General features: G+C 53.1%; 1 protein-coding gene across 3 annotated transcripts in view; it reads left to right on the top strand.

Annotated features, from left to right (window-relative positions):
• The first annotated feature begins 3,742 nt into the window (after positions 1 to 3,742).
• SLC1A5 (solute carrier family 1 (neutral amino acid transporter), member 5) overlaps positions 3,743 to 13,381 on the top strand; it is a 15,159-nt gene continuing 5,520 nt past the window's right edge. The window contains exons 1-4 of one of the 3 annotated variants that reach the window (XM_011969657.1): positions 3,743 to 4,956; positions 7,888 to 7,930; positions 8,305 to 8,352; positions 10,231 to 10,397. In XM_011969657.1, the coding sequence (XP_011825047.1) occupies positions 4,388 to 4,956; positions 7,888 to 7,930; positions 8,305 to 8,352; positions 10,231 to 10,397 (827 nt within the window). In that variant the 5' untranslated portion in view covers positions 3,743 to 4,387. Of the gene's footprint in view, positions 4,957 to 5,014; positions 5,117 to 7,622; positions 7,853 to 7,887; positions 7,931 to 8,304; positions 8,353 to 10,230; positions 10,398 to 13,381 lie in introns of those variants that run through there. The other 2 variants (XM_011969668.1, XM_011969665.1) reach the window with 2 other exon arrangements.

Raw genomic sequence — 13,381 nt, 5'->3', positions numbered from 1 at the left:
ACTGTGCCCGGCTCCTCAACTGTTTTTCTCAGTGTTTGATAAATATTCGTCAGATGAGTCAACACAACGATCCCACGTCGGCTCACGAGCATCCGTCTCCTTCTATTTGATGTCTCTCAACCTTCTGTTCTGTGGATGTGGTTTGTTGAATGACTGAAGAAATGAATCACCAAGTGGACAAATGCCCAACTGAAGACTGGATTTGATCCTGAGAGAAGCCACTGGGGCTGTTCAGAGAGTAGGGGTGGCCCAGTTCGATCTGTGCTTTGAAATATTCCAGACTCTTCTGAAGTCTGGGATTTTTTTTTTTTTTTTTTTTTTTTTTGAGACAGAGTCTTGCTTTGTCGCCCAGGCTGGCGTGCAGTGGTGTAATCTTGGCTCACTGTAACCTCCGCCTTCTGGGTTCAAGTGATTCTCCTGCCTCAGCCTCCAAAATAGCATGTGCCATTAGTCCCGGCTATTTTTTTTTTTTTTTTAGAAGAGACAGGGTTTTGCCATGTTGGCCAGGCTGGTCTGGAATTCCTGGTCTCCAGCGATCCACCTGCCTTAGTCTCCCAAAGTGTTGGGATTACAGGCATGAGCCACCACGCCCGGCCAGAAGTCTGGGATTTTGCGTGTGCTATTCTCTTTGTTTGGAATATTCTTTCCCTGGGATTGGTCCAACTCCTTCATATCCCAGCTCCGATGCCTCCTCCTCCAGGAAGCTCTCCCTGTCCCCCAAGCCTGGTCAAGCATCCCTTCCGAGCTTCCCCATCCCAGCCCTGCCCACTCTGTATCATCACTATCTGTCTTCCCCACTGAACTTTGAGTCCCAGCAGAACGGGGCCAGAACTGTCTTGGTCGCCGCTGGGTCCCTGGTATCACCCGTCGCAGGGCCCAACACTAGGCTCAGAATAAATGACTGCCCCTTGAAGGAAATGTCTAGTTGGAGAGAGCCGAGTGCAGGAGTAGCCATGGTGTCTGATAGGAGATGCAGACCAGGATCAGAAACATCTGAGTTCAGATTTCTTGCTTAGGCCTGGGGTTTGGACCACAGCAAACCTCATTACCCTTATCTGCTTCCAAATCAGGAAAATGGGAGTGTGAGCTGGTCTCCTGGATTAGTGGGGATAAAACCGTGTCTGCGAGCACAGCTAACAGAGAAGGCAGCCTCTCTGTCTGTTGCCTCAGGGCTTTGCACGCCTCCTTTGAATGTTTCCACATTGTGTCCTGGGCTCCTTCTTATCTTTCAGATCTCAGTGCAGATGTCCCTTCCTTCCAGTGGCTGTACTGTCCACTCTATCACTCACAGGATGCTTTTGCTGTCTCCCAACACTTAGTTCCAGCTGACAGCCCAAGTTTATTGTCTTGTCTCTCAGCACTGGAATGCAAGCTCTAGCAGCCAAGGAATTTTGTGGGGTTTTTTGTTTGTTTGTTTGTGATACAGAGTCTAGCTCTGTTGCCCAGGCTGGAGTGCAATGATGTGATCTCAGCTCACTGCAACTTCTGCCTCCCAGGTTCAAGTGATTCTCCCGCCTCAGCCTCCCGAGTATCTGGGATTACAGGCATGCACCACCACACCCGGCTAATTTTAGTATTTTTAGTAGAGATGGCTTTTACCATGTTGGCCAGGCTGGTTTTGAACTCCTGACCTCAAGTGATCTGCCCGCCTCGGCCTCCCAAATTGCTGGGATTACAGACATGAGCCACTGCACCTGGCCAAGCCCAGGTTTATTGTCTTGTCTCTCCACTCTAGCAACCAAGGAATTTTTTGGTTTTTTGTTTTTGTTTTTGTTTTTGTTTTTGATGCATAGTCTCGCTCTGTTGCCCAGGCTGGAGTGTAGTGGTGCGATCTGGGCTCACTGCAACCTCTGACTTCCAGGTTCAAGCGATTCTCCTGCCTGAGCCTCCCAAGTAGCTGGGACTACAGCCGCCCGCCACCATGCCCAACTAATTTTTGTATTTTTGGTAGAGACGGGGTTTCACCATATTGGCCAGGATGGTCTCCATCTCCTGACCTTGTGATCTGCCCATTTTGGCCTCTCAAAGTGCTGGGATTACAGGTGTGAGCTGCCATGTCTGGCCTATTTTCATGTTTTTAAAGACAAGTTCTCACTATGTTGCCCCAGACGGAGTCCAGTGGCTAATCTTGGGCACGAGCATAGCTCACTGCAGCCTTGAACTCCTGGTCTCAAGGCATCCTCCTGCTTTAGCCTCCCAAGTACCTGGGACTACAGGTGCATGCCACTGCATCCAGCTTGTTCTTCAATAATAATAACAATAACAGCAATCGTAGTAGTAGTATTTGACTTTCTTCTGAAAGACATTTTTGTTAGAAACAAAAGAAGAGAGAAAGAACAAAAATTTTTAAAGCACAAAGAAATAACTTTTTTTTTTTTTTGAGATGGAGTCTCGCTCTGTTACTCAGGCTGGTGTGCAGTGGTGAGATCTCGGCTCTCCACAACCTCTGACTCCTGGGTTCAAGCAATTCTTCTGCCTCAGCTTCCTGAGTAGCTGGGATTATAGGCATGTGCTGCCACACCCACCTAGGTTTTGTATTTTCAGTAGGAACAGGGTTTCGCCATGTTGGCCAGGCTGGTCTTGAACTCCTGACTTCAAGTGATCTGCCCGCTTCACCTCCCAAAGTGGTGGGATTACAGGCGTGAGCCACTGTGCCCGGCCATACTGTCTCATTTGAACCCTTGCAACACTCAAGGTGGTATGACTTATTATTATTCCCATTTACACATACGAAGACTGAGTCTCACAGAGGTTGTAAATTACCTGCGGCCTCACAGCCTCAGGAAGCTTCTGGCATTACCACTACAATCTTTGAGCAAGTGTGAAAGCCTGAAATGTCACAGAACAGGCTAGAGATGGGAAAAGAATGAGGATTTCAACACTGTCAGATGGAGTAAGGAATCATGATTCATTGTTAACCTCCCAAACGGCCACTAACAGAGAATTTGGGGAGGAGGCAGCAGAGTGGGTGCGGTTAGAGGCTTGGGACGTGGACAGGCAAGTGGCATCCTCTCTAAGTGTGGCCTCAAGGCGAATGACTTCCTCTGCCTCTGGGATTCAAGCGATTCTCCTGCCTCAGGCTTCCAGTAGCTAGGATTACAGGCACGTGCCACCACACCGGGTAATTTTTGTATTTTTAGTAGAGACGGGGTTTCACCATGTTGGCTGGGCTGGTCTCGACCTCCTGACCTCAAATATTCCGCCCGCTTCACCTCCCAAAGTGGTGGGATTACAGGCGTGAGCCACGGCTCCCTAAATAAATACATCAATTTTATTTAAATCTTACAGTAATCATATGAGACAAAAGCTTTTATCACCTGCACTTTATATTCGAGGAATTAAAGTTCTCAAAGGCAACTAAAAACCAAACTCAGGGCCGAGGAGTTCCAAAGCTGAGTTGATTTGCAAATGAATCATCCGAGGACCACCTGAGCTTTCTAGCGACCCTCGCACCAGGGAACGAACCCCTGTGATTTAAGAGCTCCAACCCACAACCCAATTCCTTTGGCGGGAAACAGCACCCTCCCAAGGCCCCGCCCCGTCCTGGCCCCGCCCCGTCCTCTCTGGGCCCCGCCCCTGGAGATGGGTATTATTATTCGGCCTTCTATGGGCGACCTGGCCCATCTCGGGTATCAGCCCCACCCCTACTCGCCCAGGCTCCGAACGCTCTGCAGCCAATCGGCGCCCACGGGTCGGTCCCCGCCTTCTCAAACCCCGCCCCGCTACCCTTACTCCTGGCAGCTTCCGCTAAACCGGCTCAGAGCTACGCGGCACGCGCGGAGGTTTTCTCTGCGCTGGTAACCGCTACTCCTGGGCATCAGACCACCGCATTCCGTACACAGGCGCCCGCATCCCACCCTCCTGGACCTAAGAGTCTGGGTCCCCTGGTCCCGGAGCTCCGCTTCCCGGCCCCAGATTCTGGCGCCCCAGCCCTCCATGTCCAAGACCCAGGCACCCGGGGTCCCAGCCTCCCGGATCCAGGCGTCCCGGATCTGCGCCACCAGAACCTAGCCTCCTGCAGACCTCCGCCATCTGGGCGCACTCAACCTCCTGGAGCCAAGGGCCCCACGCCCCACCCAGAGAAACTCTCGTATTCCCAGCTCCTAGAGCCAAGGAACCCAGGCGCTCTGAACTCCCAGTTTTCGAGCATCTGGCACACGGGGCAGAGCAGAGAAGCCCCAGCGCCCAGCCTGGGAAATTTAAACACTCCAGCTTCCAAGAGTCAAGGAACTTCAGTGCTGTGAACTCACAAGTCTAAGGAGCCCTCCAAAGTTCCAGTCTCCAGGTGCTGTTACTCAACTCAGTCCTAGGAACGTCGGGTCCTGGGAAGGAGCCCAAGCGCTCCCAGCCAGCTTCCAGGCGCTAAGAAACCGCGGTGCGTCCCATCATGGTGGCCGATCCTCCTCGTGGAGACTCCAAGGGGCTCGCAGCGGCGGAGCCCACCGCCAACGGGGGTCTGGCGCTGGCCTCCATCGAGGACCAAGGCGCGGCAGCAGGCGGCTGCTGCGGCTCCCGGGACCGGGTGCGACGCTGCCTTCGAGCCAACCTGCTTGTGCTGCTGACGGTGGTGGCCGTGGTGGTCGGCGTGGCGCTGGGGCTGGGGGTATCGGGGGCCGGAGGTGCGCTGGCGTTGGGCCCGGAGCGCTTGAGCGCCTTCGTCTTCCCGGGCGAGCTGCTGCTGCGCCTGCTGCGGATGATCATCTTGCCGCTGGTGGTGTGCAGCTTGATCGGCGGCGCCGCCAGCCTGGACCCCGGCGCGCTCGGCCGCCTGGGCGCCTGGGCGCTGCTGTTTTTCCTGGTCACTACGCTGCTGGCGTCGGCGCTCGGAGTGGCCTTGGCCCTGGCGCTGCAGCCGGGCGCCGCCTCCGCCGCCATCAACGCCTCGGTGGGAGCCGCTGGCAGTGCCGAAAATGCCCCCAACAAGGAGGTGCTCGATTCGTTCCTGGATCTTGCGAGGTCAGACCCTGCTCCCTTGGGAGGTGGGGAAGAGTGTTAGGGATGGCGTGAGTGGCCACGTGGGCAGGACGGGGCTTTGGGGCAGCTAGAGCCGAGATTTCCCTCTAGAGTCTTAGGAAAACTCGACAGGATATTGCGGCGAGCTCCAGCCCTCGGGAGTGCAAGTCTCGTGTCCTGGGGAAGGGGGTTTCTAAATTTGGGGGCCTGGGTACATAAGTGGGGTCTTAGAGGGAGAAGAAAGTGATGTGGGGAGACACAGGAGGGTCTGCCTAGGGGAGAAAGATACTGTGAGGGGAGGGGACCCCAGGAGGAAATTTCGGGGAGGGAATCTTTGCGTCGTCAAGGACCCCAAGATGGGGCTTCTAGATATAATTTGGGGCCAGGATGGGAGAGTTTGGGATCCCTGGGTAAGGAGCTCCTGGAGGATCTGATCTGAGTAACTCCCACCAGGCCCTCTTCCCAGCCCTGGGGCACCCCGACACCACGTGTCACTCCGATATAACCAGGTTCTGTTTTCGGGCTCCGCTTCCCACCCATTTCAGCTGGGGCCTGGCCGCTTCCCCTTTATCTTTTAGTTCAGCCCTGCCTCCCCTGCCTTTCCCTCCCGTTTCCTCCTCTGTCTGGGCCACCCCCTAGCAGGCAGCCCAGAAGAGGACCAGTTAGAAAGGGGAGCAGATTCTTTTCCTTCTCCTGGCCTCTGCCCCGCACCCCCGAGAATGGCCTCCCCACTTTGAGGAGGGCGGGGGCAGAGGCCCCGATGCCCTTGCCTTTAGGGCTTGCTGATTCAGTGTCTCCAGGTTGGGGACTTCCTGGAAGTTGAGGGGAGGAGGTGATGAGTCATGGAACAGGGTTTCCCCAGCTTTTGGGGTGTCAGTGCAGGCTGAGATGGGAGACTGGGGCAGGCTTGGTGTCCCGAGTTGCAGCCTGGGAGCACCTTCTGGCCGGGGGAGATTAGCTGGGTCCTGGCCCAGCCTCTGGGCCTGGGTGATACAGGCCTACCTTCAGGTAGACACACCCACTCCAAGGCTGTTTATGAGCACAGGCCTCCCCTGCGTGTTAAACACAGCTGTGGCTCACACTTGGCCGGCCACACAGGCTTACAACCAAATGACACACAGCTGGACACAGGCACACAGACACTCAGCTGAGGCTGTAACATCTCGACAAAAACCCATGGCCAGATACCAGCACTCATACACACGCTCACTGGGTCATACACAGCCCCGTAGCACAGCTGTTCAGTGATGCTGCCAGCCACGCCAACATCTAAACACAGGCTCAAGAGCACACAATACACACTCACATACACGCCTCTGTGGTCACACACCAATAAACTCATGCTTTTTTTTTTTTTTGAGACAGTCTATCACTCAGGCTGGAGTGCAGTGGCACGATCTTGGCTCATTGCAACCTCCACCTCCTGGGTTCAAGTGATTCTCATACCTCAGCCTTCCGAGTAGCTGGGATTAAAGGGGTGCGCCATCACGCCTGGATAATGTTTGTGTTTTTAGTAGAGATGGGGTTTCACCATGTTGGCCAGGCTGGTCTCGAACCCCTGACATCAAATAATCTGCCCACCTCAGCCTCCCAAAGGGCTGGAATTAATGGCGTGAGCCACCACAGCCGGCCAAATTCATTACTCTACCATGACGTTATTTTACTCTATCATGACGCGTGGCTGGCCATCCGTGGGCATTGTCCCATACTGCTGAATCTTAACCTGCACCCAAACCGATAACATTTGACAGATTGTATATGGACATATGGCATTGGCTGTACACCGGTCATTGGTGAGAGGGAGCATGTGGAGTGGTTGGGGCTATGAAGCCAGCTGGCTGGGTTCAGATCCCAGCTCTGCCATTTCCCAGCTGGGCAATTTTCTTTACCCTTTTGGGCCTCAGCTTCCTTTTCTATAAAATGGGGTAATAGTGCTTATTCCTAAGGCTGTCATAAGGATGAAATGGGTTAATTTGTGTAAAGCACAGGCCAAAATGCTCGCCTGCCACACAGTAGGTGCTGTAGATGGCTTAGCTGCTATATATATTTTTTGAGAGTCTCACTCTGTCCCAGGCAGGAACGAAGTGGCGTGATCTTGGCTCACTGCAGCCTCAACCTCCTCGGGCTCAAGTGATCCTCCCACCTCAGCCTCCAGAGTAGCTAGAACTACAGGCACACGCCACCACGCCTGGCTAATTTTTGTATTTTTTTGTAGAGACACGATTTCGTCATGTTGCCCAGGCTGGTCTTCAACTCCTGGCTCAAGCGATCTGCCTGCCTTGGCCTCCCAAAAGTGCTGGGATTCCAGGCAAGCGCCTTGGCCTTAGCTACTGTTTTCATCTCAAGGCAGACACTGTCAAACAAGAGTAAGAGTAGCCTTGTAAACACAGATGCATATTCATGAGATATGAAGCCGTCCCTCGTCTCCCTTCCTGCCACCGCCTCCCCACACACCCAGATCCTCCCCCATGCTCTCAGAGGCGCTGGCCGGCCCTCCAGGAGGAAGTGGATGATGCAAGCCGTCCGGGGTATTAAGTTTGCTGCATGGGGTGGAGCTGAGGCCCGGGGCGACCTCCCTACCTCCCTACCTCCCTACCTCCCTACCTCCCTACCTCCCTACCTCCCTGCCTCCCTACCTCCCTACCTCCCCCGGCCTGCCATGGGAGGCCAGCATTCCTCACCCTGAACGCACAATGCCTCAGGGCTAGCACGCCAGCCTCTTGGGGCTGAAGGAGGCTGACTCCCCACATCCTGCAAAGGGGTGCAAGTCTAGTTCCAAACCTGCCGGGCTGAGGCATGAGTAGGGACTGTGTTTGGGTGCAGATGGGGCCCCAAAGCTTCCACTCACTGCCTTAAAACGCCAACCCAGCCTCTCAGACAATGCTGCCCTCCCCCTATGGTATCTAATAACCCTCTGTGTCTCTGTCTCTGCAGAAATATCTTCCCTTCCAACCTGGTGTCCGCAGCCTTTCGCTCAGTGAGTCCTCAGGGGTGTCCTGAGGGGTGGGGGGTGGACAGGGAGGGATGCCAGCCAGGGGGAGCCCTTGCTACCTGATTTTGGTGAGTGCCTGGAAAAATGCATGTGCAATGAGAACACAGGCTCAGAGCCTCCTGTGAGTTTTAATTCTAGCTGTGTGACTCTGGGCAAATGTGTTTACCTCTCTGAGCCTCAGTTTTTCACCTCTGGAAAATGGGGGTATTGATCATCCTGCCTCAGTGGGGTTGCCAGCAGACGAAATGAGATCACATTGAAAGGATATGGAAGGGCAGGCTTTGAGCATTGTTAACTTGGCATGGGGTTGGGGGGCCCTGGTGACAATGGACACTGACTCTTCCCAACCCCACCTACAGTACTCTACCTCCTATGAAGAGAGGAATATCACCGGAACCAGGGTGAAGGTGAGAGCAGTGGGAGGCAGTGGGGGCTCTACCTCTTTGCCCATTGCTGTAATGTTTTGGTTTTATTTCTGCCTCAGTCTTTACTGTGGAATTTGATTGACATTCTGCTCTCCTTCCCCAGTTTCTGTCTTTTCTGCCTTCTGGCTAGGTCTCTACTTTGTCCCCTCTTTTCCTGCCCCAGGCTGGTCTTCCTTTCCTGGTCCAGGCTCTTCCTTTCTCCCTTTATCCCTCACCCCCCAACCCCATTCCATGCTGCCCCCTCCCTGCCCTGTTCCATCCACCCTCAACCTGCTCAACCTGGCAAGCAGCCAGAGGTTTTTGTTGTTGCTGTTATTGTTGTTGTTTTTCTGAAACAGGATCTCTCTCCATCATTCAGGCTGGAGTACGGTGGCACGAGCACAGCTCACTGCAGTCTCGATCTCCTGGGCTCAAGTGATCCTTCCCACCTCAACCTTCCCAGTAGCTGGGACTATAACACACCCGACTAATTTTTGTATCTTTTTTTTTTTTTTTGAGACGGAGTCTTGCTCTGTCGTCCAGGCTGGAGTGCCGTGGCCGGATCTCAGCTCATTGGAAGCTCCACCTCCCGGGTTCACGCCATTCTTCTGCCTCAGCCTCCCGAGTAGCTGGGACTACAGGCGCCCGCCACCACATCCGGCTAATTTTTTTTTTTTTTATGTGTTTAGTAGAGACGGGGTTTCACCGTGTTAGCCAGGATGGTCTCAATCTCCTGACCTCGTGATCCGCCCGTCTCGGCCTCCCAAAGTGCTGGGATTACAGGCTTGAGCCACCGCGCCCGGCCTAATTTTTGTATCTTTTATAGAGACTGAGTTTTGCCATGTTGCCCAGGCTGGTCTTGAACTATTGGGCTCAAGTGATCTGCCCACCTTGGCCTCGCAAAGTGCTGGGATTACAGGCGTGAGGCACTGCTCCTGGCCCCGAGAATCTTTTCTTTTTTTTTTTTTTTAAGACGGAATTTTGTACTTGTTGTCCAGGCTGGAATGCAATGGCACGATCTCTGCTCACTGCAACCTCCACCTCCTGGGTTCAAGTGATTCTCCTGCCTCAGCCTCCTGAGTAGCTGACAGGCGTGTGCCACCACGTCTGGCTAATTTTGTATTTTTAGTAGAGATGGGATTTCTCCACGTTGGATAGGGTGGTTTCTCGAACTCCGCACCTCAAGTGATCCACCCACCTCAACCTCCCAAAGTGTTGTGATTACAGGTGTGAGCCACCACGTTTGGCCAGAGGATCTTTTCAAAACACAAATGTGACCCTATCTCTGCAGTACCCAGAGCCCTGCCATGTGCTCCAGTGCCCTCAGGAGAAAGTCCAGTCTCCTTGCTACAGTCTATGACCAAGGGGTCCCTGTGAGGTCAAACCCCTGCCAGCCCGCCTGGCTACCCAGCCTCAGCTAGTGACCCTGCGCAGGTCATTCTACTCTAGCTACAGTAGATTATGGCTCTTCTTTGAATGCCCAAGTTGTACTCACTTCTAGGCTGTTGCACATTCTGCTTCCTCTCTCTAGATCCTTTTACCACCCTTCTTTACCTGGTTCACTCCTCCTGTCCTCCAGGTCTCAGCTCAGATGCCCCTTCCTCCAGGAAGTCCGCCCTGACTGCCCCCTACTCCCCAAGCTGGCACTGCCCTCTCTCGGTTCCCACACTCCCCTGGGCTCCCTTATTCCAGCCCCACCTACTCTGGGCCATCCCTGACGACTAATGTATTTCCCCTGGACCTGGACTGGAAGCCTTGGGAGGAAGGGGTCCGAGGGCTGCCATGTCTCTGCTGGGTCGCAGTGGTGCCCAGGACTGGCCCTCAGTGACTGTGCAGGTAGACTGAGTGTCCCTTCCACCCCGATCTGTTCCTTGCCTACAGGTGCCCGTGGGGCAGGAGGTGGAGGGCATGAACATCCTGGGCTTAGTAGTGTTTGCCATTGTCTTTGGTGTGGCACTGCGGAAGCTGGGGCCTGAGGGGGAGCTGCTTATCCGCTTCTTCAACTCCTTCAATGAGGCCACCATGGTTCTGGTCTCCTGGATCATGTGGTAGGTGGTGGGAGAGGAGGCTGGGGTGGGTGGGGTTGGAGGGTGGGTCTGCTGCCAGAGGCAGGTGTGGGGCATTCTGTGTGGGGTGAGGCACCCTCTGTCACTCGTTGGAGCCAGATGGCCTGCATTTAAATCCAGCATTGACCATGCCCTGGCTATGTGATTTTAGGCAAGTGATTTTCCCTCTCTGTTTCAGTTTCCTCATCTATAAAATGGGAACGGCACTTTGGGAGGCCGAGGTGGGTGGATCACTTGAGATCAGGAGTTCAAAACCAGCCTGGACAACATGGTGAAACCCCGTCTCTACTAAAAATACAAAAAAATTAGCCAGGCGTGGGGACATGCGCCTGTAATCCCAGTTACTCGGGAGCCTGAGGTACAAGAATCACTTAAGCCTGGGAGGCGGAGGTTGCAGTAAGTGGAGATCGTGCCACTGCCTGGGCAACAGAGGGAAACTCTGTCTCAAGAAGGAAAAAAAAAAGAAAGTTAATACGGTACACGGAAGGTCTTAGGACAGTGCCTGGCTTATTGCGTGCCTACAGTAAATCCTAATAGCTAATATTTATTGGGCATTTTGCTTGTATAACTTCCGGACACTTCCCACTGGCCAGAACTTGGGTATCTAGCCTCCCCTCTCTGCACAAGTGGCTGGGAAAATATGCCTTTCTTCTGTGACTTACAAGAAGGAGCTGGGGAAGTAACTAGTCAGCGATGATTGATGGGCGATCCATGATTGAGTAATCTAGGGAAGTGATGTTGGGAGGCTTTTTTTTTTTTTTTTTTGAGTCGGAGTTTTGCTCTTGTTGCCCAGGCTGGAGTGCAGTAACGCGATCTGGGCTCACTGCAAACTGTGCCTCGTAGGTTCAAGCGATTCTCCTGCCTCAGCCTCCCGAGTAGCTGGGATTACAGGTATGCGCCACCATGCCCGGCTAATTTTGTATTTTTAGTAGAGACGGGTTTCTCCATGTTGGTCAGGCTGGTCTCGAACTCCCGACCTCAGGTGATCTGCCCACCTCGGCCTCCCAAAGTGCTGGGATTATAGGCGTGAGCCACCATGCCCAGCCTTGGGAGTCCTCTTGGCTTGGAGCCATCCCTGGGATCTTCACGGCAGGGGAGGGTGATAATAACCCCACCTGAGGTTTATAGATCGCTTATTGTCTGTAAAAAGCTTTAGCTCCTTTCTTTCTTTTTTTTTTTTTTCTTTGAGACGGAGTCTCGCTCTGTCCTCCAGACTGGAGTCCTGTGGCGCAATCTCGGCTCACTGCAAGCTCCACCTCCCGGGTTCACACCATTCTCCTACCTCAGCCTCCCAAGTAGCTGGGACTACAGGTGCCCACCACCTCGCCTGGCTAATTTTTTGTATTTTTAGTAGAGACAGGGTTTCACCGTGAGTCTCAATCTCCTGACCTTGTGATCTGCCCGCCTCGGCCTCCCAAAGTGCTGGGATTACAGGCGTGAGCCACTGCGCCCGGCAGCTTTAGCTCCTTTCAACTGGCATCTCATTGCATCCTCCCAGCATTCCTGTGAGGAATCTGTTGGGTGTTGTGTAATCTGTAATCTGACTCATAGAACCTCCCTCTGGTGGGTGTTGGGAAGATTCAATATCATGTTCAAGGGCACAGCACATCAAAAATGCTTCATACCTGGGAGTTGTTATTAAGACCCGGGCCATGACCTTTCTACAATTTGTATTTTATTTTATTTATTTATTTAGAGACGGAGTCTTGCTCTGTCGCCCAGGCTGAAGGTGCAGTGGCACAGTCTCAGCTCACTGCAACGTCTGCCTCCCATGGTCAGATGATTCTCCTGCCTCAGCCTCCTGAGCAGCTGGGACCACAGGAACTCACTACCATGCCCAGCTAATTTTTGTATTTTTAGTAGAGACAGGGTTTTGCCATGTTGGCCAGGCTGGTGTCAAACTCCTGACCTCAAGCGATCTACCCTCCTCGGCCTCCCAAAGTGCTGGGATTACAGGCATGAGCCACGGCTCCCAGCCTTCAAATTTTTATTTTAAAAATGTGTTTTTTGGCTGGTTGTGGCACCTCACACCTGTAATTCCAGCATTTTGGGAAGCTGAGGTGGGAAGATTGCTTGAGGCCAGGAGTTAGAGACCAGCCTGGCCAACATGGCGAAAACTCTTCTCTACAAAAAAATACAAATATTAGCTGGGAATGGTGGTGTACACCTTTAATCCTAGCTACTACTCGGGAGGCTGATGGATGAAAATCACTTGAAACTGGGAGGCAAAGCTTGCGGTGAGCCAAGATTGCACCACTACACTCCAGCCTGGGCAACAGAGCAAGACTCTGTCTAAATAATAATAATAATAGTAATTTTAAAAAATGTTTTTTGAGCTAGGATCTCTCTCTGTCACCTAGGCTGGAGTGCAGTGTGGCATGATCACAGCTCACTGTAGCCCTGACCTCCTGGGTTCAGGTGATCCTCCCACCTCAGCCTCCTACGTAGCTGGGACTACAGACCCCAGCTAAAAAGCCTAGCTAATTTTTTTTTTTTTTTTTAAAGAAACTGGGTGGCCGGCTCAGTGGTTCACGCCTATAATCCCAGCACTTTGGGAGGCTGAGGCAGGCAGATCACGAGGTCGGGAGATCGAGACCATCCTGGCTAACATGATAAAATCCTGTCCCTACTAAAAATACAAAAAATTAGCTGGGCATGATGGCACGCGCCTGCAATCCCAGCTACTTGGGAAGCTGAGGCAGAAGAATTGCTTGAACCTGGGAGGTGGAGGGTATAGTGAACCGAGATCACGCCACTGCATTGGGTGACAGAGCAAGTCTCTGTTTAAAAAAAAAAAAAAAAGAAACTGGGTTTTTCCAAGATCAAGAAATTGGCAGAAAATAAAATTTAAGCCGGGCGCAGTGGCTCAAGCCTGTAATTCCAGCACTTTGGGAGGCCGAGGCGGGCGGATCACGAGGTCAGGAGATCGAGACCATCCTGGCTAACACGGTGAAACCCCGTCTCTA

Source organism: Mandrillus leucophaeus, unplaced genomic scaffold (genome assembly GCF_000951045.1).
Source record: "Mandrillus leucophaeus isolate KB7577 unplaced genomic scaffold, Mleu.le_1.0 Scaffold120, whole genome shotgun sequence".
In the NCBI taxonomy this organism is placed as follows: Eukaryota; Metazoa; Chordata; class Mammalia; order Primates; family Cercopithecidae; genus Mandrillus; species Mandrillus leucophaeus.
The sequence above is the reverse complement of the archived record's forward strand: the minus strand, read 5'-3'. Positions and strand labels throughout refer to the sequence as shown.